General features: G+C 52.2%; 3 protein-coding genes across 4 annotated transcripts; 1 reads left to right on the forward strand and 2 right to left on the reverse strand.

Annotated features, from left to right (window-relative positions):
- Window positions 1-4,367: 4,367 nt before the first annotated feature.
- EMC6 (ER membrane protein complex subunit 6) lies at window positions 4,368-5,293 on the reverse strand. The gene is made up of 2 exons (XM_090291224.1): window positions 5,033-5,293; window positions 4,368-4,925 (listed from the first exon to the last, which is right to left on the reverse strand). Exon 2 carries the CDS (start codon window positions 4,885-4,887, stop codon window positions 4,555-4,557), a length of 333 nt encoding a protein of 110 aa, XP_090147350.1. The 5' UTR covers window positions 4,888-4,925; window positions 5,033-5,293; the 3' UTR covers window positions 4,368-4,554.
- A 103-nt stretch (window positions 5,294-5,396) lies between these two features.
- TAX1BP3 (Tax1 binding protein 3) lies at window positions 5,397-10,249 on the forward strand. The gene is made up of 4 exons (XM_090291223.1): window positions 5,397-5,551; window positions 8,353-8,472; window positions 8,875-8,952; window positions 9,253-10,249. Exons 1-4 carry the CDS (start codon window positions 5,513-5,515, stop codon window positions 9,388-9,390), a joined length of 375 nt encoding a protein of 124 aa, XP_090147349.1. The 5' UTR covers window positions 5,397-5,512; the 3' UTR covers window positions 9,391-10,249.
- A 1,273-nt stretch (window positions 10,250-11,522) lies between these two features.
- CTNS (cystinosin, lysosomal cystine transporter) lies at window positions 11,523-26,519 on the reverse strand. 2 transcript variants are annotated; one of them, XM_090291902.1, is made up of 12 exons: window positions 26,414-26,519; window positions 25,157-25,236; window positions 21,249-21,327; window positions 19,936-20,020; window positions 18,634-18,737; window positions 18,398-18,529; window positions 15,594-15,693; window positions 15,384-15,503; window positions 14,121-14,291; window positions 12,594-12,711; window positions 12,248-12,362; window positions 11,523-11,913 (listed from the first exon to the last, which is right to left on the reverse strand). In XM_090291902.1, exons 2-12 carry the CDS (start codon window positions 25,215-25,217, stop codon window positions 11,853-11,855), a joined length of 1,146 nt encoding a protein of 381 aa, XP_090148028.1. In that variant the 5' UTR covers window positions 25,218-25,236; window positions 26,414-26,519; the 3' UTR covers window positions 11,523-11,852. The 2 variants fall into 2 exon arrangements, with proteins under 2 accessions (XP_090148028.1, XP_090148029.1); XM_090291903.1 differs by having other exon boundaries at window positions 11,523-12,362; window positions 26,414-26,497.
- Between the last annotated feature and the right edge of the window lie 350 nt (window positions 26,520-26,869).

Raw genomic sequence — 26,869 nt, forward strand, 5'->3', positions numbered from 1 at the left:
TTCATGACTCCAAGTGTGGACCAGCAGCATCGCATGCCCTGGGTGCTTGTCTCTGGCCCCTCCTTCCTGCCTAAATCAGAACCTGTGTTTCAACAGCCATCCTGAGGGATTCGTGCACACATTAGATTTTGAGAGCCCTGGCTGAGGGGATCTGCAAAGCCGGGTTCTGAAGGAGGAAAGAGCCAGCTTCGGTGGGTGGTGCCAATTTTTAGGTCAGACTTAAACACGTTCTACCTTGAGACTGACGGGACCCCCTCGCCGCCCCAGGGAAAGGAGCATTACACGCAATCCATTTAAACTGAAATACTTTAACTAGATCATACTTACATGATTCAAAATGTAAAAGGTACAACAGAATAGACAGTGGACACTTCCCCCCCACCCATGTTCTCGAGGAAACCTGTGTTACCAATGCCAAGAGGCTCCTGTGTTTTCAAGCAGAGAATCTACTTGGTTACGTGTGTTCTCCCCCAGGAAATGAACTTTTCCTGATGTGGGCAACACCAGACCAAGTCTCCCCTGTCAGAAAGGGACACGATGGAGTAGGCTTAAAATACTGTGCCGGGAGGCAGCTAGCCCACTATTCCGTCTCCCAGTGTCTGAGAGGTCCCTGTGTAAACCTAAGGGAAGAAAGCTGGAACTCATCATCACTGTTTGGCAGCAAAGGCCTGCAGGGCTGTGTTTGCACAGCTGCCCAGCCACTAGGGGGCGTCCTCTTTGGAGGTGCTCTCTGGGCCTCCATCTAGTCAGCGGAGCCTGGTTCTCCTCTGCACACAGAGGAGGAGGTAAGCTTCCTTCCCTTGGGGCCTTTGGAGAGGGTCAGAAGGGGTCTGAAAGGAAGTTTCTGGAGCAAGCAGCTCCCTCACCTTGGACTGCCTGGTACCTAGTGAGCAAACCCACCTGCTCTCCGAGTAGTAAGTGAACAGTCTGGTTCACCCATTATGGTGTTTTGCTTCATCGCTAAAGCAAACCCTTGGATTGGATAATCCAGCATCTTTTACGTTTGGGAGGAGGTGGCAAGGGCAGGAGCGCTAGGAATTGCTCTGGTTTCTCTGAACCTGTTTTTGGAATTGCTTGGCAGCAGCCATAAAACTTAAGAACAGTTGTACTATTTGTTTTGTATTGGAATGAAAATGTCTTCCTACACTATTCAGTCAGTAAATATTTATTGAATACCTACTACGTCAGGTATTGGATTAAATGCTGGTGATGCAGTGGCAAGCAACCCAGAAACCGCCTCCTGCCGAGTGCTTTCAGCCCTGGGGGTGCTGAATGGAGTTTTCAGTGGAGTAGCCAGTTTCCCCAAGGAATGACATAGCAATTGAAATCTGAAAGCTTAGTGTCAGTCCAGGTGACAGAAGAAGCGCTCTCGGTAAGGGGACTGACCATACATATAAAAGAAGCCCCTTGACAAAAAGGAGCAACCGAGGAACCAGATGAAGACAGTGTGACTGGAGCTGTGAGGCTTTCATCTCTTTGTTTGCTTTTTTATTTATTGATTTTAGAGAGAGAGAGTAGAAGGGAGAAATACTGAAACATAGATTAGGGGAATCAAACCTGAAACATTGGTATATTAGGACAATGTTCCAACCAACTAAGCTACCTGGCCAGGGTTCTTTTCATCAACTTCAAGGGTTGCCCCATCCACCTTCACTGCCACGGAGGACTTGCTCAAGCTCAGTTGTTTCTCCAAGTCCAGCAAAGCTTTCCAGGGGGCCTTCCTACTACATGCCAGGGGCGCCATGCTCAGAAAAGCCAGTGATCCCCAGCTGAGGCTTCTGGGTAGTGCTGCACCTTGCACAGCACCAAAGTTCCCTTGCTTTTGCTTTTGCACATGCCCTTGTTCCTTTTTTTTTTTTTTTTTTTTTTTTGCATAACGTTGGTGCAGGAGTGGGAGGCTCATTCATTTCACAGAAATTGACTTTGGGATGGGAAGGAGTGAAGCTGGAACTTGAGCTCCTTTCAACCTTGGGGAAGCCCCTTTCTCTCAGGGTGCCTGCAATCTCGTCAGGAGGGTGGGCAGTGCAGCCTCTGAAGGGCTGCCATGCAGGAGCACATGGGCTGTATATGCTTACATTCAGGGCCTGGCCCAAAGCCACCTAACTGATATTTTCCTAACAACTGAGTTATTCCATGCCTTCATCAAAAATAAATTTGTAAATTGGGTGCTATCAATATGACATCACGGGGACTAGCTGTGACGAGTCCAGTGCCCTCGACTCCTGAGGCAAGGGTCATAGGACTGACCAGTTGCGCCTGCCCTTTCTCCCCTGCCACCCCATTAGTTCTTTCTTCTCAGTGGCTGACGCTCCACTGGGGGACCAGTTGTGAAGGGGGTTGAGACCTCCTCCAGGTGTCTCTTAGCACCCCAGCTAAGGACTACCGTGCCTGCAGAGTCCCTAAACCGTTCCATTTGGAATGGCATCTTGTGTACCTGGAAAAGGGCTCCACGTGGTTCCAACCCACCGCCTCCACCCAAGTGATGCAACTTTCCTCTGTGTAGACTCTGGTTGGACTGTTTGCTTCCACTTAGACCAGTACACAGAATGAAAGGGGGGAAGATGGCAAATTACCTGGGACCCGCCCAGTATATGTATTCTCTGACATTGTTATTTGGTTATAGAACAATAAAAGGATTAACTGTAAATGTGTCATGATTTTTTTCCCTTCATGTCTTCATGGTCACCTGTGTTTTAGAGGAAAATGTAAGGAGGTGAGACCAAAAGAGGCAGACACAGAAATGATGAGTGAGCAATATATTATGTTCCTTCTCTTGCAAAGAAAATTCAAATGAAAGTAAGGAAACTCTTTAAATGAGCAAACAGCTAGGAAGGCACTGATAAAACTGGCACTTTTCATTCAATGAGTAATAGAACTCTGGAAAGCATTTGGAATTGTTTTAATCTTCTGCTCTAGCTTATTAAGTTTCCTCAAACAACAGGTATGAAAACATTCATTGCAATATATTTTTTATAAGTGAACATTTCAAACTTACTGCTTAACAACAGAGGAATGGCTAAGTACATCAGCTCATTTACCTCCCAACCCTCCCACCAACCCCCGCCCAGACCCAATGCTTCTTCCTTGGCCCTGCACATCAGGAATGAATCCTCCCTTCCCACTCTGAGAAGGCCCTGAGAGAAGACTGAAGTTTTGGATATGGGGTGCAAACCTTTAATGCCAGCATCTTCAGTGGTGGTCAGAGTAAGGGTTCAGATGAAGTCACTGGGGGAGAGGGAGGCAAAGCTGTGGCTTCAGCTGCTTCTTGGCTCCAGAACCCAAAATGGGATTCAGGAGGCCTGGGTCCCAGATCCATTTCCATTATCAGCCACGGACCAACACTATCTGCAAAAGGGAACTTGGATTCAAACTCTCAGACCCTTTCTGATCTAAAACTGATTATTAAAACATCCAAATCTGATCACATAGCTCTGAACCACAACTTCCAAAGGCTTCCCCCACTTACTCTTAGAATCAAAGCCACTCCCTGCACCGTGGCCCTCCCAGTCCTAGTCTGCCCGGTCAGCGTCTGTCCATTGCTTCTCTAAGGCTTCAGGCACAGGCCAGACTCCTTCCTGCCAATGGCCCTCCCAAGTACCCCCTTCTCCACACTTGACTTGGCTGTTATTTAACCTTTGCTTCCCTCATGTTATTTCCTCAAAAAGCCTTTCTTGACCCCCACCTGCCAACCTGGGTTCAGTCTGTGGTGCCTATGTGCTCTCTTCATAGCACTTACCATCATTTAAATATTTGTGAAGTTGGGTAATGCTGGTCTTCCCAGACTATAAATTCTACGAGCAACATGTTCACTCTAGGCAAGCCTGAAATTTAGTTTAAAAAGGTCCAGTCTGTTTAATCTTCGTATTTTAGAAAAGAGCTTGAACTTACTTTTTTAACAAAAACGAGAGCCGGCTGTACCTCGGTGAAATGGAACCGAGGGGGCACCATTCACACAGGCAAGCAGTGGTTAACGGAAGGGGAGGCTGGGCTCTGAAAGTTCACTCAGCCCATTCGGCAAGAGCAATCAAAGACCTGCATTTGGATTCTGGCTCTGCCTTTTCGAAGCTGGGCCTCCTCTGGAGCCTTAGGTTCATCAACGGGGGACAATAATCACATCTGCCCCGTGAGGATATTGCTAGAATTAAAGGAGATAATGGGTGTAAAACATACAAGGCACAGTGCCTGGTACATAGGGCACACAATAAGTATTGTTATTAGTTCTTAGCAAGTTCTCTCCGTATTTAGACCCCAGTGTAAATGCAAGAAAATGACAGAAGGCTAAGCCTCAGCCCCAGATCTCCAGGAGTGAAAACGTGGCGATTTTGCACCCAGGATGGCGGTATGCGTTAAGGTAGGAAAAAACTCCGTAAAGTGTCTCACGCTTCATTTAATCTGAAGAATATTACAAGCTCTTCGTCTTCTGATATAAGTTACTTATAACGTTACAGAACAAGCAGCGAATTCAACAATTTAAAAACTAAGTAAGTCTACACGTTGTTAATTTCTGGCAAGTCTTCCCAATCTGGTTTTCAAAGAGTCGGCCCTGCCCCCATTTCAGTAGACGTGCACCATGCCGTAGAGGAAGGTCCAGAACAGGACGTAGGTGAAGAGGCCTCCGATGAGACCTCCTGTAAAGAGAGGTCTTCGTGACTTAAAATATTTGTTCCACCTCCTTCCCGCCTTGAGAATTAAGAGCAGGGACAGCAGGATGGAGGCAAGCAGGTAGAAGATGAAGCCGTAGAGGCCGGTGAGGCCGAGGATGCCGGCCGTGGCCCCCGACAGCGCTGACACTGAGGTCCGGCAGTAATCGAGGACGGCGGCGTTGCCTCGCACAGCTGCCTCGCTGATGAACGGCGGCCCTTCCCGCTTGGCCACCACAGCGGCCATCGCACTCGCCGGGGCTCAGCCTCTGCTTTCCCGCGGAGCTGCGGAGAAAAAACAAGTTTCAAGTGGCGCCCGGAGCTTAGCGAGTTGGGTTCACGCCGCCCCTCCCCCTGGGGCTTCCAAAACCACGCTCCACTCCTTTTCGAACCTTCAGTAAACGCTGAGAAGGCTGAAAGCTCGGGCGAGCCCGGGCGAGCTCGGGGTGCGGGGGGAGCGGCAGGACATCCGCATTCCCCGCCCAGACTCGCCCGGTTACCTGGAATACGGCTGCAGACAGTCACTCGCTGTTCCCTCAGACAGTCAGGGGTAGAGATTCCCGCGGCGCCATCTTGCTCTAGAGACTGCTGGGAAGGCCGAGGCTGCGCATGCGCCCAGACCTCGCTCCCTCCCGCTAGCGCAGGCGCCGCGGGTGCCCCAAGTACGCTCCGCCTCTCCCCGCTGTACTACGCACACACTGGGACTTCCGAAAGCCGAACAGCGATCCAGTGGGTGATTGGTTGGAAATTCGTTAACTATTCATGAGGGGGCGGGCCCCGTTAGACGGCCTTTGTTAACCAGAGGGCGCGGTCCTGAAGAATTACTCTTGGGGGTTTTGCAAAGCGGACTGGGTTGCCAGATTGGGGTCGAGATGTCCTACATCCCGGGCCAACCGGTCACTGCCGTGGTGGTGAGTGCACTCGCACGGGTTCCTCTTCGTCTTGACTTGCTCCCACTTTGCAGAGGGGTAAACTGACGCCCCCAAATAGGTTGATAAAGCTTCGAACCCAGGGCTCATGCAAACCGCGGCCAGCGTTTCAGTCTCCTTTCCAACCGCGGTCCCCCCAGCCATGTAACGGAGAAGGCTGGGACCCAAGAGCCTTCTCAGACCCTCGACCTAGCCAGACCCCGCGCGCTGCCGTCGCCGCGTTGACTCCTTCCAGTAGCCCGGGGCGGGGAGAATTGAGGAGCAAGGCCCGGCTGTTGGAATCTAGGAAAGCGCTCGGGGCCTTCCGGGGCCTGTGATCCCAGCTGGGTAGCCGCGGGGGGCAGGCGCCGGCCCTGACATCCGTGAGCCGTAGCCTCTGGAATGAGGAAATGCTTCCTCCACTCCAGTGGGAGCCGCCGCCCGGAGGGAGATTTGCCGGGTAGAGGGGGCGGGGGCTTAACCAGTAGCCCCTGACTCCTCCTTACTTCCAGCCTTGCTTCCTCGGACTCACCACAACCCAGCCTAGAATAAGGGCTCATACAACTGGCTTGGTTCTGCTCGGAACATTTCCTGGATCCTCAGACCGTGGAGCTAAGTCCCGCTCCCCCGCCTGGCACTTGGGGCCTGAGGAGAGACCCTTTGGGGTCAGCTCAGGCCACTGGTCCACATCCCCCACCCCACCCACTGGCTTGCCTTGGGTGTCAGGTGCTATTAGAATAATCAAAGGGGGGAAGGGAGGCTGGGACCTTAGACCCAGACGCCAGTGCCACAGCTGGATGGGACCTGCAGGCCACGAGGCGGGGAAGTGAGTCCCAGAGAGGTCTGGTCGTGGCCAGCCATATAAAGAAGCCCTGAGGAAGGACCCAGCTCTCAGAAGAAATGCCTGTCAGGCAGACACTGGTCAGGTGGAAGTTCCAGCTCTGGGGCTAAGGCTGCATTATCTCAGATGAGTGTGCTGCGAGTCAGGTGATGTGAAGTCACTGATAAAGGTGGCATGTGATGGTGGGTGAGCTTGGAGCAGCAGCTCAGAGCAGGGCTGGGAGGAAACATTGCTGGAGTTGCTGCTGGACTTGCTGAGAGGTGTCCTAACCTTCACCCTGGCTGTGCTCACCGACATCCAGATCCCTAGCTGCCCCAGAGAGGAGGGGCCAGGCTTGCTCCTTAGCTGGAAAAAATGGGTACAAGTGAAGAGCCAGACACGGGCCAGTAACCCCCCTGACTTCACCCAACAAGTCAGTGACAGAGCCTTGTCTCCCAGACCACGGGCCTGCATTCTTTTTTACCTTGAAGGTGGGTCAAAGGTCTACAAAGGTTTGTGTTGGAGGAGGTGGAGCAGGCCTGCAGCTCACTTTTGGGCATGAGGACCTAGGTCCAGTGGGCCTCTGGGGTTATGCTTCCTGCTCCCCCTCTCATGTCATGGCTGGGCCCTGGGCCTTCCTCAGAGCTGTGGGACTGTGACCTCCCAATTCTTCTGACACGTTTGAACATTGTAGGTGGGGTTTGGCTGCTCTCTCATGTTGCACCGAGGATGGGGTTGGGGAGCCTTCCTCCCCGGCCCCTTCTGTCTCCCACGTAGTTAATATCTTGAGAATGTTAAAACCATTTTGTCCTCTTGAACTCCGGCTCCATAGGCCTGCCCATCTTCTGGGCACCTACCTGCATGGCTCCTGGCACTCACACTCAACATGATTCTCCTCTAGGATCTCCATCTGAGATACCTATGCTCAGCCAGGCCAGGTGACCATATGTTCCCCTAAGTCTGTTGATGTTGCTTTCCAAGTAGTTCATGTCTCCTGGCCTCTACATCCCACCTCTGAGAGACGTCCATGCAAACCTGGTCACGACCAGCCCCACTCCCCAACTCTGGAGCGTTCCAGTAGGCTCAGAATGAAGGTCAGGTGGCCAAACTCATGGTCACTACCTCAGGTGCAGAGAAAGTCACCCCTTGCTTTATTCTTTTTCTTCTTTGTGTTAAAACTCGACTTTGGGGGTAGGGTGATGTGGTCCCATTCCCAGCATCTGGTGACTGAAGCATGCCTGCTGAAGGCTTTGAAAGGAGCCTGGCACAGTTGGGGACCACAGATATGGTGGAAGAACTCACCTCCCACACTGCGCAAGAGCAAGGTTTGCGTCTTTGGGAAGAAGCCCCTTCCCAGGGGCCAGCTCTTAGGCCTACATTTCATGGGCTTGCTGTCTGGCCCCAGCCTCACTTGTAGCCTCATCTCGCCTCCCAGTTCGGGTCCTGCACTGTGTACCCTGGTCTCATGGACCTACACCTACAGCACCTTCAAGCCTCTGTTCCTGTTCCTTGGCCAGGACAGCCCCTCCTCTCCTTTCTGTGCCAATCTCATCTCCACTTTTTCCTGAGCATCTTGTGTCTTGCCCTGGATTGGGCTGGCTCAGCAAACTGTCTGCATTTTTCTCCAGTGCCTGATCCCTCCTGCGCTGTGTGGTCCCTCCCCGGGGACACAGGCCCCTATCCATAGCAAGCATAGTGTCCTGACTCTTGGGCCAGGAGGGGCTTAGAGCTTGTGTTGACTAAGATTGATGCCTGAGACAGAGGAAGGGGAGAGAAGCTGGGACAGAGGGTTGAGTGGGTACATGTGGCCGAGTTGAGTCTCAGCCTCCCAGGCTGGTGACCAGGTGGATGTGTGCAGAGAGCCCTGGTCCCTACCCTCCTGGCATGGCTGAGCTGTCCCCACAGCCTGCGGATGCTGTGGGAGGCAGACCAGATTTCTTCTCCACACATCCACCTACCCACAACTCATTTTTTTCTTTGCCAGCAAAGAGTTGAAATTCACAAGCTGCGTCAAGGTGAGAACTTAATCCTGGGCTTCAGCATTGGAGGTGGAATTGACCAGGATCCCTCCATGAATCCTTTCTCTGAAGATAAGACGGATAAGGTGAGGAGGACCAGGGTCCTGGGCCCTCTCTGAAGCAAAGAGGCTGAGAGGGTGGGCCTCTGCTTCCTGGGCCTTTGTGGAAGGAGCAGACCTGATCTCTCAAATAGTCCTAAGGTCTAAAAAATGATCTGTGGGGAGTAAGTAGGGATGGGGGTAAGGAGTGGGCCTCCTAGCCCTAGGAAGGCCTGTTCAGAGCCCAGGAGCAGCAGGGGCTGGAGCATCCATGGGGCAGCCTGCTGTCCCCTTGGCTGTCTCAGCATAGCCTGTGCCCAGGGATCGGGCGTAGGCTTGGCGCAGGGATGGACAGATGGACAGCTGGGTGTAGGCTCTGCTGGGCTTTGCTCTGTGGATAAGGGGCCAGTTCAGTGAACCCAGCGCCTGACGTGGGCTCTTTCTTTCCAGGGTATTTATGTCACACGGGTATCTGAAGGTGGCCCTGCTGAAATTGCTGGGCTGCAGATCGGAGACAAGATCATGCAGGTAATTGGAGTCCCAAAGAAGAAAACAAAGCTTGGGTCAGAGGGACTGAAGCATTTGGGAGTGGGGCTGGGGCTGCCCCTGCCTCCTGGGGCACATGGGAGACTCACCGAAGCCATTTTGGAGCCCACACCGGCCTTGTCCCCGGTTCTCTTCTCTGCTCCAGCTGTGGTGCTTGGCATCCCCCACCCTGGGGCATCAGCTTAGGTCCTGTGTGGGTAACCCAGGCTCCCCCAAGCCCATCCTACTTCCAGATCCCAGAGGGCGGGCTGCTGAGGTGGCTGTATTCTCTCCCTGGGTCAGGTGAATGGCTGGGACATGACCATGGTCACACATGACCAGGCCCGGAAGCGGCTCACCAAGCGCTCGGAGGAGGTGGTGCGCCTGCTGGTGACGCGGCAGTCGCTGCAGAAGGCGGTGCAGCAGTCCATGCTGTCCTAGCGGCCCGCCCGGTCCTGACGCGTGCCCGCCTCCCCTTGTACAGTGACACTACTTCCCCAGTCTGCTCCTCATCCTGGCTTCTGCTGAGCGCTGGGCCCCCGCTCAGATGGGCAAGAGCTGGTCCCAGAGGCCTGACCTGGCCTTCCTTCCCCTCCCACCAGTGGCCCGAGGCTCTGGGCCCAGCTCTCTCTTGGACATTAAGGACGGGAAACAGTGGGCTGGAGCTGAGTTGTAGTCAGTCTGTAGTGACCACAGGCTCGGCCCCCAGACCCTGCTGCCTGGTCTCAGCAATGCCCAGGTGCGCAGGGACCCCACTTCCTGAGAGCAGCCACAAAGCTGAACAGTGCCAGGTGGGACCAGCCTCTCCCACACTGCCGGGCCTCGGCTCTGCCCTCTGTCCCAGTTCCAAAGTGCCTGTGTCCCACACATTTCCCTGTTGCCCAGGGGGATTCAGCACTGCCGGAGGCACGACGACGTTTGCCAGGATGGAAGCCCAGCGGCTCACAGCGCACCCGTCGTACCCGCTCTCTGAGGGGCGCTGGCCCTCCCAGGGTTTGCCTGCTCACAAGATTTAGACAGGAGCGAGGCCGACATTTTAGGGCAGTTCTCAGGACTGCCATTTTCCTTCGTGCCTGTGGGTTTAACTTTTGTAGTTTTTTAATCACAATTTTGATACACACCGTTCTTATCTTACTATTTGGAGATGCCAATTCTACTTTTGAATGTAGTTTACTAATTCAATCTGGGAATAATGACTTTAACAAATCAACAAGCCTTACTTTGGTTACTGTGGAGATGGGGCAGTATGGAGCCGCCCCACACCCAACATCTTGTGCCCAATAAACAGTGCTGGAATTCACAGGGCGTCTTTGCTGAGGCACAGGGGTGAGGTACGTGGGGGTGGACTATGGAGAGCACTTTGGTTGTAAGGCTGGCTGACCTTGCCCCAGCTGCTTGGGGATGAAACCCCACTGTTCCTGGGTCATCTGATAATGTGCTTGGCCTGGCCACTCCTATGGTGATGTGTGGGGAGCACCTTCACTGCAAGTGGGGCAGGGAGTCCCTAACTTCCCTTGTGAACTTGACCTCAGTTCCCACCCAGGAGGGGCTAAGGGGTTCATGGGAAAAGCCCACCCCCTAAGACTTGAGAGCACTCAGCTGATCACAGCCAGGGCTGCCATCTGACAAAACTGGAGAGCTCCAGGATCTTCGGTCAGCCCACCACTGGCTGCACTACCAGCTCTGGGAATTGTTGCCACTCATGGATCCACTGCCAAATCAGATTTTTGAAGTCTCCCATTTTTAAAGTGTGACACCTGGTAACATACTGGGTGGCCCAAGTAGAACAGGTGTGCATACTTGGTCAGGCTACAATCTCTTGATTTGGGGAAACAAGATCCTGAAATCTTTTGATATTTTTATACCTGGATAGAGGAAGAATCAGTCATCCCTCCACTCCCAGTGGTTGCCACACCTGAGCAGTGTGCCCTTGGTAATAGAGAACTGCGGTGCCTGTGGGAGCTTCCTGGCCCTGAGCAGGCAGGTGTCTTGCAGTACCTAAGGGTTCCTGGTCGGCATCTAGTCACCTTGGGATGGGCGAATGTCACAACCCTGTAAATTTCCTTACATGGAGTGAGGCTGTCTCCCTGAGTCCCAAGGACTTGTGCTGAAGCCGACACCTGCCTCCTGCATCTGGCAAATGCTCAGTGTACAAAAGGGGACAATCAGGTTTTAATTCAGGGTGCAGGCTCTCACACTGACTTCGCAGTCAGAAGTTGGAGTGGACTGACAAACTCAAGGCATGTACAAGGCACGTCCTGGGGGCCCCTGCCCCAGGAAGGACAACTGGTTGGGTTGGGAGGGAAGGGGGCTTAGGATCAGGGTTGGCCCATGAGGATTGTGTGAGGTGGTCTTAAGTCCCTAAGGCTCAGACAGAGGTCGGGGAGGTGAAGAAGGCAGGCCTGCCCGCCCACCAGGGGAGGGGAGCCACTCCACCATCTGGGAGGCCCAACAGGCCCCTAAGGCACGGGCGGGGGGGGGGGTCACATGGGGACCCTGACTGGGAAAGTGGAGGCAGGCAGGCAGCCACTCACTTCCAAAACATCCCTCCATAAAAAAGTCCAAAACGGGTGTGATAAAGATCCAGAGGGTGTTGGGCGTGAGCCCAGTTCAGAACCAGTCTGTGGAGCACCTCAAGGCCCAGAGATACTGTTTCTTTACTAGGCACTGGCCTGGGCCCCATGACTAGTCGTGGAGGCTGAGTTATAGACAATGTGGCCTTCAGAGAAGGGACCCCAGGGCCTAACCCCGAAGTCCGAGCCCCTCTGCCACCAGCACCAGCACCTGGCTGCTTAGTCTTTAGGGACAGCAATGGTGCCCAAGTGCCCTTGGCTCTCAGCTGCAAGGTCAGTCCTTCCAGCTGTTCCCTGCAACTCTGGGTGCTTGGGCAAGGCCTTCAGCTCCTAGCTCAGCGTCCAGTCCTGCTTGGGATGGCTGTCGGCACCTGTGGGCGCTGCCTGAAGCCTTAAAGAAAAATAAGAGACGGCAACATCAAGTTGCAGAAGGGCCAGGTGACCGGCCAAGTGAGACCCGAGAGGGGCCACCAGCAGTCTGGCTGTTAATCTGGGAGCCGAGTCAGGTGTCTGTCCCAGATGGAGGTTTCTCCCCGGCCCTGGAGAGTCGTGGATGAAGGCAGGCTGGTTCGTGTTTAAGGCATGTGACCCTGAGGAAGAGTGCGCTTCTCCACTGTCGGCACACGGGGCCTGCCCTGCACTCGACTGCTTCTCCAGCCTTCCTGCTGGGCACAGGGCCCAGCCATTTACACTGGGGCCCTGGGTGCTAGTCCACCCGCTCATACCCTGGTTTTTTTCTGTACAAGCAGAAGTGCTGGATGAAGAAGACAATATCAAAGAAGATGGAGAAGATGCCAAGTCCAAACTTGGTTGGGTCTCCGAAGATCAGTGTCCACTGGTCTGTAAACAGCCAGAGGGGACAGAATATGGTTTTAGGTTGGCGGCTTGTGGGGCTGTGGAAGGTGGGTGTGGGGGTCCCCACCTGTTCAGGGAAACCACAAACCCTCAAGCTGCAAATCCCCCCCAGTGATCTAGGGGCTGGGACTGCTTGGATTAGCAAACTGCGGGGCTGGGGGTAGGGGGCTAGCCTGGCCTGCCCTTGTGCCTCCAGCCCACTTCTGATGGACTCACCATTGTTGTAGGACTGGAGGAACATCTGGAGGAGGCTGAAGCAGCCCCCAGTGAAGTCCAGAAGCACATTGCCAATGCTCCAGCCCTCGGTGCTTTTGTAAACAAAGTTCATGTAGGCCTGGGCAGACAGACAAAAGCCATGGATGGCGGTGAGGGGGCTGGGTGGCTGCCTCATGCCCTTGTGACTGCCACTCCAAACAAGAGCAGCTCTAATTTCTCCCACTCCTGTGCTCTGGCCTCTGCTCCAAGGAACACAGTGACCTTTGGGCTCTGACTAGCCTTGGCAGAGGTCAGTTTGGGTAAGTCCTGGGGTCTCAGTGGCACGCACAACAAAAAGCCCCCTCCTCCCATCCCTGCACCACACAGCCCCCATGGAGGGAGGCTGGCAGGCTTCTCCATCCCTCCTTGTTCTGGGTCAAAACCCTATTGTGTTTTTCCAGCCACTCAGATTTTCCTCATCTCCAGTCACGACTCCCCAGATTCAGTGTGGACTTCATGTTGTGCTTGGGAACTTGGCTGTGAGTCTGATGCCTGGTTTGGAACGCTGGAGCTTGGTTTCCTTGGGGGAATTACTTGAGTTGTCCTTCATTTCTCTCCCTGTAGAATGGACTTAACTCCCACCTCAGCCCATTTCCCTCAAGACTTTCCCCCACTCTGACGCAGCCTCCCCAAGCCCCCAGTACCCAGCTTCCTTTGGCCCAGCACCGCTCAGCCAGCCAGGTCTCCTCGCTGCCTCCCACACTTTTCTGCCTGTGCCTGGAATGCCCCCTTCTCGTGTCCACAGAATGAAGTCTGGCTTATCCTGAACGGTATGGCTGTTTGCAGGCCCTCTTAGGGGACCAGCCCTGACTCTGGTCAAAACATTCTCCTTCCTGAGCCCATGGACACAAGGTTCCTCGTACTAGAGAAGGTGAAAAGGCGGCTTCTCCATTGAGGACGGGTGAATTAAACGCCTCCACTTGTGGGTGGAGTCTGCAGTTAGTACTTCATTTCTGACCCTGTCTAGGCCCATTCCAGCTCTGGGGAAGACTTGTTTGACTCTGAGTCCCCAGATCTGAGTAGGGCTGTCTAAGTACTTGAGGGGGGTTGCTGAGGGCTGCAAGGAACACCCTGGATGGGACCTCTGAGAAAAACATCTCTGGACGGGAGGTGGAGGGCATAGTGGTGGGCCCTCTCCTCCCACCTAATCTTTCCCAAGTATCCCGCTGCTCCGGTCAGGGATGTCAGTTGTGGTCAGGGGGGCAGACCAGAAGTCATTAGGAAAGCGGGGATGGAGACATGGGAGCAACACGCACAACCCGACTCTGAGCTGCGTGGGAGCTCAGAGGAGTCTCCACTGAATCTTTGCGTGACTTCTGGCTGCAGGGAAGAGCAGGCAGCGGTAGCGGTAGCTCCTGCCGGGCTCATGGCTTCCACTGTAGCTTTCCAATCATCTCCTCGCTCCAGCCAGGAGAAGGACCCAGGGTTTGTATCTCACCCCCCTCCCCTGAACGGCCATGTGAAAAGTAAGAAAGGCCCTGGAGGTACCTGTGGAAAATACTTGACCAGTGTCACCACGAGCTTGATGTAGGAGAAGCAGAAGAGAAATTGCAGCCACGTGGTCACCCCGACTGCAGCCAAAATCAAGACGATGAGTGCGAAGAGCCACGCGGACCCCAGGAAGCCGATGGCAGGCCAGGACACACGCTGGTCGCCTCGCTGAGGAGTGGAGGGGGGCGGTGAGGTGGGGGGAGCATGAGGCACAGAGAGCCCCACACTAGCAATGCCCTCGTCACTGTCGGGGTCTCCAGTCAGGTCCTTCTTGGACTTTTCAGAGTCCATTTCTTCTTTTTTCCACCATCAGAATTGGGTGCCTCTCAGAGCCCACCAGGAGCAACGGGCGTTGGGGATGGGACCCAACCCCTCATCCCAGCCCAGGCTTGCCCCACAATCCAGAGGGAGCCTGATCACCTCCAGATCTGTCCCCTTCCCCTACCTGGCCCCAGAGAAGGCCCTCCATCCAAGCCTCACGGCAAGGAGGAAGGAAACCTAGAAGACTCGTGAAGGCGGTGCCCCGGCTGGCCTTGCGTGTGCGAAGGGAACTCCCTGAGGCAAGTGCAGCGCCCACAGGGAAGTGGAAGAAAACGTGCATGTCAGCAACCCTTTGGCCTAACAACACCCCTTTCAGCTGAAGCACCCGAACAACCCTCCGGCAACACGGCTGAGTCCAGGCCCCACAGCCTGGGCCCCGGACCCCTCAGGACCTCTCGGGACCCTCGTGAGCCTACTCCTCACAGTGGCGCCCTGAACCCCAGCTACCCCCATCTGTTCACAGTTCCTCTTACTGCCCCCTGGCCTTGACAGTTCTGTCCCCCAGCTGGGGTGCCCCGCCCTGGCCCTCTTCCCCATGGCCAAGGGAACTTGACTCAGCCCGTGGACCACAACTGAACACCAGTTCCTTCTTGCCCTCCTTCCCCCACCTCACTGGTTGGGCCGGGCCTCCCAAGAGCCGCCCATGCTCTCCCTATGCCCTCAGCCCCCAGCCTGCGGGGTCATCACTGCCTCTCTGCGTCCCTCATCCCAGACCTGGAGGTGGGGGCAAGAGCTCGGGCCCACAGGGTGGTCTCTGTGCCCAGCGCAGGGCCTGGCCTATTAACGTGGCCCAAAGGGCAGATGCTGAGTGAACACACACACGTCCTTTCTGAGGGTTTCCGTGTCTTCCCTAGTAATGCAGCAGGCGCGGGTGGCAGGTGGTGGTGGTGGGTGCTGGCCTGGCAGCCACAGGGGGAAGGCGCCTATCCCATCTCTCACCTCATACAGAAAGCACTGCACCAGGACAACCAGGGTGAGGGCGACAGCGTGCAGGCTGAAGAAGACATCATTACTCTCCACGGGGTTCACTCCATTTGGGTATTTGAGGAAAAACTGCTCCTGTTGAGGAGGGGGGGAGAAGCTGAGGAGGTGGGGCAGCCGGGCCACTGAATGCCGTGGGTCGGGCTGTGTGGGTGGGCAGAGACCTACCTTGATGTGTGGCACCCAGAAGAGGCCAACGTTGAACACACTGTAGGCCACGAAGCCGGTCAGGTTCAGGGTGACGAAGTCCAAGCTGAGACCAACCACACTGTGGGGTGGGAAGATGGAGACAAGGCAGGGCTGTGGGTGAGGCTCGGCCAGTTAACGCATGGGAGGGGACGGAGCTCCCAGTATGGGGGACAGAGGGTCTGGCCACCCAAGTAGGTCATGGCCTCAGGTCCCCCTTCATGCCACCCAATCCCACCCTCTTGGGAATGAGTTTCCTGCTGCCTCAAGTCCTGGCCCCATGGGGAAGTTGGAGGCATCTGGCAGAAAGGGGGCATTGCCTTCCCTGACTCCCAGCTCTGCAGCCCCCAGAGGCCCGCGTGGCTAGGATGACTGCAGGAAAGCTGGTGTCCCTGCTGCATAAAGACACGAGCCCAGGCCCACTTTGTCCTTCCTTCCTTCCACTGATGTATAATTGACATACAATATCCTATTCATTTCAGGAGTATATCACAGTGTGCTGGGAGTTATATACATTACAAAATGATCCCCACGGTAAATCTAGTTACCATCTGTCACTACGCAGTTACTACACTGACTATATTCCTGTACCATACATCACATCCTCATGACTGACTTATTTTACAGCTGGAACTGTGTCCCTCTTAATCCCCTTCATGTATTTCCCCTACTCCCCAACAATACTCCTGCCCCCATAACCACCAGTTTGTTTCCTGTTTCTGCTGTTTTTAGATTCTACATTATAGGTAAAATCATCCAGTATTTCTTATGTCTGACTTATTTCACTTAGCATACCTTCTAGGCCCACTCATGTTGTCAGAAATGCCAAGATTTCATTATTTTTTATGGCCAAGTAACATTTCATTGTGAATATGTCCCACATCTTCTTTATCCATTTGTCTATTGATGGACACATGTTGCTTCCATATCTGGGCTATTGTAAATAATGTTGCAGTGAACCTAGGGGTGCATATAGCTTTTTAAATTAGTTTTCATTGTCTTCGGATAAATACCCAGAAGTGGAATTGCTGGATCATATGGTAGTTCTATGATTAATTTTTTGAGGAACCTCCATGCTGTTTTCCACAGTGGCTGCATCGTTTTAAATTGCCACCAGTGTGAGGGTCCCCTTCACATCCTTACCAATATTTGTTGCCTCTTCATTTTACTGGTTTCTTCTCTGTGCAAAAAGCTCTTTAGTTTGATGTAATTCCATTTGCTTATTTTTGCTTTTGTTACCCTTGTCTGAAACGATGTATCAAAAAAAAAAAAAAAAAAATTGCAACGACTGATGCCAGAGCTTTCTTTCCATGTTTTCTTCTAGTTTTATGGTTTTAGGTCTTACACTCAAGTCTGCAATCAAAATGGTGTGAGAGAGTTGTCAGGTTTCATTCTTCTGCATGTGTCTCTCCAGTTTCCCCAACATCATTTATTGAAGACGCTGTCTTTACCCAACTGTATATTGACTCCTTTGTCACAGACTGACTGTGGATGTTTGCGTTTATTTCTGGGCTCTCTATTCTATTCCATTGATCTATGTATCTGTTTTTGTGGCAGCACCATGCTGTTTGGATTACTATAGGCTTGCAGTATAGTTTGATTATCAAGGAATGTAATACTCTTCCTTTCTCAAGAATGATTTGGATATTTGGGGTCTTTGTGATTCCACACTAATTTTAGGATTCTTTGTTCTAGTTCTGTGAAAAATGCCATTGATAATCTGATGGGGATTGCACTGAATCTGCAGATTGCTTTGGTTAAGTATGGACATTTTAACAATATTAATTGTTCCAATCCACGAGCATGGCATATCTTCCATTGTTTGTATCTTTGTCAATTTCTTTCATCAATGTCTTAGTTTTCAGAACACAGGTCGTTCACTTCCTTGGTTAAATTTATTCCTAGGTATTTTAATTTTTTGATGCCATTATAAATAATTTTCTTAATTTCTCTTTCTTAAACATAGTTATTGGTGTATAGAAATGCAACATAAATGGACTTCCTTCATGTGTCGTCTAGGTGCCTTTTAAACCACTGTTTCTTTGCTGTGACCAGAGCGGGCAAGTCCTTGAATAGGACCCTCAGTAACATCCCTGCCTGCTGCAGGTCTCCATGTCGGGAATGAGATTCCCTTCGTGATCATGTCTCCATCTCTCCCACCCTCCTCTTGGTTGTGCAGCAGCTGTTCAACAGGCCCTCAGTTCTTTATTGGCAGGAGTCACTCTATATGTAGGTGTATATTCGGTATGTCTGTGGGAGGAGGTGAATTCAGGGTCTTCCCACATCCATATCTTGGCCTTGCCTCCCATTTTGTTTTTATCTATTTAGTGCTCAGTACGGTTTTTTAAAAATTTACTTTAAAAAAAAAAGAAAAGTCCCACTTTGTTTTTAAAATCAAGGCAGAAGGCTTAATCTTCAAGGCTGAAGTACCCAGCTCCGGTACTGTAGCATGACTTCACACTAATTCCTCCAGGTCTGGATGGACCAAGATGAGAACATATTCGGGTCGACTTTGCTCCCACCCAGCCCATTCTCCACTTCACTGAGAAGCCCCATTTTGCTTTCAGAGGGAGTAGCTGAACTAGGCAAGAGACCAACTGCCCTGCAGTACAAGTGTTACCACAGGCTCTTAGAACTTTCATACCGACAACTTTCTAGAAAGGGCAGGAAGAGAGAAGAGCAGAGGGCTAAAGTCCGAACCCATGCTACCTACAGCCTTGCTGGAATGCCTGTCATCCTGGCACCAAATGAACCTGCACATGTACACATGTGGCTCAGCACATTACCTTTTCCGCCTCCAGTTCATGATCACCTGAGGGTAGAAGGAGACGGACCAGGCTGCAAAGTAGATCCAGCCAATCACCTGATTTATGATGTGAACAACATTGCTGTGAATCACCAAGAAGCGTATCCTTGGCCTGGAAAGAATGTGGGGAACAGGATGAGCTGAGGATGGGCTCCTGAAGGAAAGCCCCACGTGCCCAGTGCTGCCTCCCTTCTCATCGTTTAAGCCCCAGCTTACCCGGTTTGGTTGGAATGATTTCCATGCAGAAAAACGGTAATTTGTCCCACGTTTTCAGATGTTACTTGAAAAAAGGATTTTGTCACTCTGGGAGGCACCACAACCTATTAGGAAAACTGAATTTGATCCAGTGCCATGTATTTATTGGAACTTCACTGAGTGTCTAGTTCCAGGCTATGCATTAGGAAATGCAGGGAAAGATCACACAGGGTCCCTATCTTCCAGGTTACTAACAAAAGGAAAAATGTTGGACCAACCAGCCAGCTGGAACCCGCCCATACACCTGTGCATTAGGCTTCCTGAGCAGAACTCGATTTTGCCCTCAGGCCCACCGGTCTTATCTCTGAAGCAAGGTGGGATGGCTCTCTTCTCTGTGGATCAAGCTAGACCTCAAAGAGCTGAGTGCCAGAACGTGCTGTTAGGACCAATGGCGTTTTTTAGCCTGTAGCAGGCCTTATACCCTAGGGCAGGAGAATCGTGTCTAACGATGTGTCATGTTCACCATGGGATGGGATGGGACTCTCTTCTCACACAAGGTGAACACTCTTCATTGGACCATGCTTCAGTGCAGTTTGCTTGCTAGGGGGCTCAGAGCCAACCTGCAGCTCATTTCTACAACCACACAGGGCCTCACGGTTATTAATTTCACCCCTGCATTCATCTTGTCTGCTTTCTTAAAAAACCCTCATTTACTCTATACTGCCACCCCGATTGATGTTTTTTTATTTAATTTATCAGTAATTGGCTCTAATCCTTGGTAAGGCAGAAACAGGGTATGTATTAACACACAAATGCATAAGGGCTATGAACAGTTATTGTTGTGATATCATACAGTCTCTGGCACTGGTTTTTGGAAATAATACTCAGTCGCTCAACCAATGGAATCTCAGAACAGTGCTTTGGAAACTTTAATGTGGACCCAGATCACTCAGGGATCTTGTTCACATGCAGATTCAGAATCAGTAGATCTGGAACAGAGTCTGAGAGTCTGCATTTCTAAAAGGTTGTCAGGCAGGGACAATGTTGCTGGTCCACAAACACCCCCTAAACAGCAAGGGCTTAGGAAACTATCTTAAGAATTTCTTCTACATTTTCAGAACCATTTTTTGCCTCCGATTTCTTGACATCACCTTCCTAATGCCATCCACACGGCAGAGAACCCCCATCTCAAAGAGACCAACAAAGCCAAAACCAGAGATTTCTAGAATGACGGGACAGGGGCAACCCATGGTATGAAAACAAGGTGGACTATTTCCAGAAGCACTAATGCTCTCTACCAATCAGTTATGGTTCATTACTTACTTCATCAGGGAGCTCAATGATAGTAATGTTCTTTGAACGGAATGTGATTTCAAAAGTGATCAGCAAGGTTGCATTTAACGGGTGCCTGTGGAGGACAAGCCTGATTACTACTGAGAAGCTGGACACGGTGAGATCTCAGCTGCCCTTCTGGGTTTCACACGGGGCCTGCCACTGCTCAAGCCATCAGGGTGAGGGAGGGCTCTGTGGTCAACCTGAGGGGTGGAGAGGCGGGCTCCCTGCTCCTCAGGAGTTCTCTATCTTCATCAGGAGATGAGGCGCTCCATGGGAGCTGGGTGAGACCATGAGAAGGTGTGAAACTGGCTGTGAATGCCAAACACGGTGTCCGGAGGCCCACAGGACCATGACATTTGCTCTGGTGGGAAAGGCTTATGAGAGGACTCGGGTCTGAGCGGGAAGCAGTGTGTCACCAGAATGCCGTGAGGTATGTCTGACTGGGAGCGGCCTGTGGGGGCCTCCAGTCAGGACTTGGAGGCCTGTAGTTAATTTGGAAGGCAGGGGGAAGCCACTCGAGGATTCTGGAGTGGGGAGAGTTGTGGTGAGGGGGTGATGGTCAGATTTCCGAAGTGTCAATGTGCAGAGGTGGCAGAGGCTGGAAATGGAATGCAGGTCTGCTGGGGAGCCTTGGTACCAAAGCTCTGGTCTGAGAACAGCCTTCCCAGGAGAGGGGAGGAAAAGGGAGGAGGAGAGAGGGAAAAGGACAGGGCTCCAGACCTTGGCCATCAGGAATCCCTGTGATTGGGAGGCAGGAGGAGGGCAAAGCAGGGAAGGATTCAGAAGAAGAGGGAGGCCCACTGGCACAGTCTGGACTAGGTCAGCACCCCTCATGCCCAAACCAGCAGAGGTCAGGAAGGCAGGCTCTCAGACCAGGCTAAGTGTGAGCCGCACATACGGGATCGACCCGATGGAGTCACTTCTGCTTTTGGAAGGACTCTAAGAAGTGCTCAGCTCCTTACCTCCTGACCTTCAGGGCTCTCCTCAAATACTGAGAACTTGGGAAGGACCACTTTGAAGTCTGGCATCACTGCTGGTCACTCAAGGACTCTTCTCAGCTGGGGAAAAGGCTCATGACTCTGGGGAGAAGCCTCCTTCCTGCTCCTTCCACAGGAAACAGGGGTTCAGCAGATGGGGGGAAGAGACTTTGGGACCTTGGTCTGAAGCCCAGGGCTAGCACTTCTCTTTCTCTGGCTTCTCTTAAAGCGAAGAGGCAAGAGCATCACACTTGAAATGTGAACAAACTGAGCTGGCCGTGGGGTGAGCAGGCTGGGCTGACAGCTCTGGGCCTGGGAACTTACTGAAGGCTGATGCTGACATTGGCTGAGCTTCCATTTTCCAGCTTCACAGAGGGAGGAACAGCAAGGTTGACCGTTGACTCTGGAAAGACCCAAATCAATGGCGTTAGTCATTAGGTCAGAGAACCTAGGCCCCAAAGGAGAGACTGGGACAAGGACCTTTGACATCTGGGCTCATGAACTAGGACTCCTGATAACCCCTGTCTCCCAGGTGAAGACATGGAGATTCTGAGAGGCTCAGTGACAGGACTGGAGACCAAAGCTGTCATTGAGCTCTTTCCTCTCCTGCTGCCAGAGAAAGAGGGAGACACAGGCCTGAGCAGCTTCCTGCTCCCCAACAGGACAGGCTCCGAGGGTGTGTGGCTGAGTAATCCAGAGACAGTATTAGAACCACGGAGCCCAAACACTGTCACAAAGGAATTCAAACCATGATCTGAGATTGGGAAACATGGACTTGAACCATCTCTTCAGATGGAAACCAGAGGAGTCTTTTCTGTTTGTGGAGCTTAAATGGCCCTGGAGGAGTGGTTCAGCCCCTTCTTGTACTCAAGACACATGGGGCCCTGTGAACCTGTTTCTCAAGAAACCCTTTTGGACTCCCATATGAACCCAAACCCCGCTCCACTCATTCACTGATCCCCTTCCTCAGGCTGCCTCTGCTGGGGACTGGGGGAAGACTGTTTCACTCTCAGGGATTTCTTCTTGGCATCAACTCAGGAGAAGGTAGACAAATAGGCCTCCCAGCTAAGGGAAGCAGGTTTGGGAAGCCAAATACCCCAGAGCAACTTGGCCACAGAGCATGAGTGAGTCAGCCTCTCTGACTTCTTCCTGTGTTCTTAGGGGCATCCCACACCACGACCCCACTCCTACTCCCAGGTGTGCCCAACATTCCAGGCACCTGTTCACCTCGCCACCCTAACCTCAAGGTCTTCAGGATTATGCACAACATAAAGTGTGATTATGAGTCTAGACTGGAACTGGAAGGGGCCCACAAGGAGAAAGCAAACGCTCCACTTGATAAAGATGGTCCTTGTTGGGTTAGCAGCAGCAGGCAGGGCCCAGGTCTCCCTCCCCCCAGAACCATGAAAGGCAGAAGATGAACAAAATTCAGGGCACTTTTAAGTTTCCTCTCTCTGATCCTCCATCTCAATACTCCTACCTGATAGTTTCTCCTCCTCTGCCTGGACACCTGGAGGGCCACTAACTCCATCTCCTCCAAGGGAAAGGCCCCGTCTGGAACTTGTACTCCTGGGTCTGGTTCTGCTGCCTGCGACCTCTCAGACCTACCTGAGCCACCTTCTCCATGCTAACCCTGCACGCATGATTGCAGACACAGACTCTGTCCCCTGCGTCTGCAAGTCTCCAAGCTGACTCCCACTAGGGTCCCTCTGAGTGGCATGTCCCCTTGCTGACTCTTGCAGAGGTCAAGCTGCACCAAACAGAGTAGGATGGTGTCCCGTGTCTACTCCCCCCCGCCCCCCGCCTCTTCTGTTCTACACTCTGCTCTCAGAAACAACCTGTGGCTTTGTTGTGGGCTTGCACAGCTGGGGTAGGTCCCTGCTGTTAATTTCCACCCAGAGCTGAGGACCACAACAGATAAGCAATACTGTGACATGTGGGTACCCAGGACAGAGACGTTGAAAGTGATGCCAGGCAGCCACCAACACCTCTGGGTCCCCAGGGCTCTGCCGGAACTGTGGTCAGGGTGAGCGGGAGATCCCCATGGCCTTTGCTCTTCTACTGTTCTACATTTTAAAAGAGGAGACTGTGAACTCACAAAGAACCAGATCGGGAACTGTTTCCTTCCCTCCTACTGTCACTGAAGATAGTGGTAGTCAGCAGCTAAGAGACTGGGCTCTGAAGTCAAACAAGTCCATCCTGGCTCTGTGGCTTCTAGCTGTGTGACCATGGCAAGGTACTCAACCTCTCTGAGCCTGTTTCCTCACCTGCAAAATGTGGAGAATAGTACTACCTATTTCACAGGTCATTGTAAAGATAAACTGGTGATGTTTATGACTTTTCACATGACCTGAGTGCTAAATAATTGTTGTTGACTTTTCTTAACATCATGGGAACAAGGCAGGACATTTTTAAAACTCAAGATGGGAGGCAGTTAGAAAGCTGGCACTGTATCCTGGGAAAGCACATTCTAAAGTATGCCTTGGGGCAGGAGGCAGGAGTCTCTGGACACAACATTGGGATTACCAAATGAGTCTTAATGAGACCATCCTAAGTTACCTCTAAGGAGTCTGTTTTGGTTTTTTTCCTGAACTGATGCCTATTGGCATCTCCTATGGTGGTCCTGCCCCCAACACCAGCCACTCTGCTACACTGTTAACTCCCACTCTCTTGTTATTACAACAGTGAGAGGTGGGCATTAAGATGTAAGAAAGTGAGAATCCCAAGAGGGAAAGTGTCTTACTCCACAGATCAGAGATGCTGGTGGCTGGATTCAAACACAGGCCTGTCTGGTCTAAAGCCCAGGTTTTTGCCAGTAGGCTGCAGCGCCTCTCAAGGTTCCACCCATACACGTCAGAGACAAAATACTATGAAGGTCAGTCATCTCACTCAAGGTCCCTGATGATCACCCCAAAGAAAGAGGAGATAGGCCCAGCAGAATGAGGTCAGAAAGCCAGTTCTAGTTACTTGCTTTTATGGTGGTTTCCACTGTTCTTTATGACATTCAGGAAAGGAGGCAAAGTGATAAAATGGAGTAGGGACTCTATGCAGTAGGGACCCTTTGTTACTTTCTAGCTCTGTGACTTTGGGGAAGACTTCTACCCTCTCTGTATAAGTGAGGTGGATTTGCCCTTCTTCTCTAGAGCAATGCATTAGCATTACTAATGGAGCTGTATTTAAAGCCTGCCAATGCATATGTTCATATACATACTGGGGCCTTAGTCCCAGAAAAGATGACCCAGCAGGTCTGGAGTAGGACTCTGGTATCTGTATTAAGCAACACCAGGCTTTCTGATCTGACCTCTCCTTTCTTGGAAACTGCTATCCACACGGCGTGACCGTGAAGTAACATGACTGATTTTCTAATGACCTGAAAGAGCTGGCCAGATGCTTGCGTTCTCAGAAATTTAAGAGGCCAGAGAACTGTAATGGTGCAGCCACTGTGCCTGGACCTTGGCAAGCTTCCATAGGGTTTGTATTGCTTGTACAAGGTTAATTTGAAATCTTGAAATCTTCAGTCAGGATTTTAAAGATCTATCTGATTTATGACAATGGCCTGGGGTCCTAGAAGTGCTCAACACAAATTCCTCTTGTGGAAGAAATTTCAGCAATGTTTTTTTTTGGGGGGGGGGGCAGCGGGAGAATTAATAGAATGACAGACAGGCCTCTAATAGCCCTGCTCTACAAGGATGTACAAACCCTGCCGTGGTTTTTTTTTTGACAACCAGCTAGTGTTCTGTGAAGCCTCTAGCCCTGTTCCTCGGTCCCTCTTTAAGGGAAAGGTTTTCTCATCTTACAAGGGGATGCTGGGCACTCTTTAGGTGTTTGTGGCCTGGCAGAACCAGGCACAACAAGGTGGCCACATCACCTGCTTCTGCAGCATCTCCCAGAACACATAACTCCCTCTGTGAGGTCCACTGGGCAGGAACACAACCTGTTCTTTACAGATATTATCCTAGATTGTTGGAGCTCCACAGTTTGATTTTGGTGACATGGACAACGTAACAGGGACCTTGGGGCAGACGACCATTATTTATAGAATCATCTGGCTCCTTGTAAAACTCTTGGACCCCAGACGTGGGTCTGCTCCACCACCCAGTGGCTGCTGACCAAGGGCCAGGCAAGCACACAGTCTGGACAGTACTAAATCCTTGCCTACAAACAGGTCAGGCTACTTACTCTATAGCACCATTTCCCTCTTTACAAAGTTGATGACCTATTTCTAAACTTACCACATTTCTCTATGAGCTTCAGGGGGAAAAGGATAAAAATAATCAGCCAACTCCGTATCATGTTCCTCGATTTCAAAGAACTAGGAAGAAAAACAAATAGCAAGAGAAGTTCAGATTAAATTTGGATCAGCTCAGCAACAACTGGACAACATGCCCCCTAGAACCATGGCAGCAACAGTTCATAAAGGACTTTCATTTCACACCTGTGACCTCATGGGCTCTGCATCACCAGCCTGAAGAACAGGACTCCAGGGAGGACTTAATCTTTCTTTGGTATGTAGGGAAATGGGCTCAGAGAAACTAAGTGGGTTGTGTAAGGTCCCACTCGGAGGAAGTGGGCAAATACCGAATTTTCCTCTCAACTCCTTCTTGCAACCAAGCTAACAGAAAGAAAGAATGAAGTTTTATTGACTGAGAGTTCTTCCCCCCCCCAAAGTTATTAAATCTGTGGTCAGATATTTGACTTTGTGAATCTATATCGATCGATCGGCAGCCGTCCGTCTCGAGAGACGATGGTGTAGCTTCTTAAGAGTCTATCTGCACCGCCGAGAATGGTTGTGCAGTCCGACTCGGGAGTGACACGGTATCTGTCTCCTCCCGTGTTGAATCGACATCTTGCGATGACGCTGGAGTGTCCTCTCCAGTGAAGCTGAAGCTACAGAGCCTGGGCAGGGTGATATGGAGGGTCTGCTGTTGCCCATGCAGCAGACCCATGTGAATCTATAGACCTTAAGGAAATTAATTTCATTCCCTATCTTGGGACTAAGAGCTTAAGGGTTGATGAAAAAGGCAAAGCCCAGTTGTTTTGTTCAGCCTGAGAGCCCAGGAGGGCGGGGTGGGGTCACGTCCTGCCCACTTTCCCGGAGCCCAGCTCAGAGCTCAGCTCCCCAACAGCTGTTACGGAATGGTCCCCTCAGAGCCACCCACCTCCAAAAAATCCGCAAACTCCGCGACTCAGATTCAGGCGGCATCTGAGCAGGAGAGGAAGGGGCTAGGACCTGCACTGGGGTAGTCACCCACACCACCTCGGCAGCTCGGTGAACCCTACCTCCGCTCACCACCACCCGGGCCCCGAATCTGGGGACTGTCCGGCGTCGCCAGGCCTGGACTGGGGCAGGCGATGGAACTCTGGCGCGGCTAAGGAGGGCTGGATTTGAGGCAGGCTGTCCAGCCGGCTTGCTGTACCAGTCTCTGGCTTCAGGGGGTCCGTCCACCTGGGAAATGGGTGGGAGGCTGTTTGACTCCACGGGCTCTCACCTGAGATCCTTTGAGGTTCTGGAGACCGACCACACAGGACGTATCAGATGCTCCTGACTGTACCCTCCACCCGGAGTGCTAGACCTTGTCTGAAAGCTGGCCTGAAATCACGTTGCCCGAGTCACCTGACTTGCACCATATATATAGTGCCGCGCGATGCACTCTGGGAGATGTAGTTTTGATGAGTCTTAGCCGGACAATTGGGTGGGGTTGGGGCGTAACGGAGGGGCGCAGGAAGCTTGCCGAGTATGGCGGCTCGGTGTGAGGGAGTAGGCTCACGTCTTAGGGACGCGTCCCGAGAGCCTGTCGGCGAACCCTACACTACTTGTGAGAGCGAGTCAGGGGCTGTCCTGGTGAGACACTCCCTGCCACTTTCCCGGAACTCCGGCCCGATGGGCGGTGCCCTCTAGGTCCCGCCTTCCGCCGCCTCTCCGCCTATAGCCGCGCCCGCCGCGA

Source organism: Furipterus horrens, unplaced genomic scaffold, assembly GCF_987537825.1.
Source record: "Furipterus horrens unplaced genomic scaffold, mFurHor1.1.pri manual_scaffold_11, whole genome shotgun sequence".
Lineage (NCBI taxonomy): Eukaryota > Metazoa > Chordata > Mammalia > Chiroptera > Furipteridae > Furipterus > Furipterus horrens.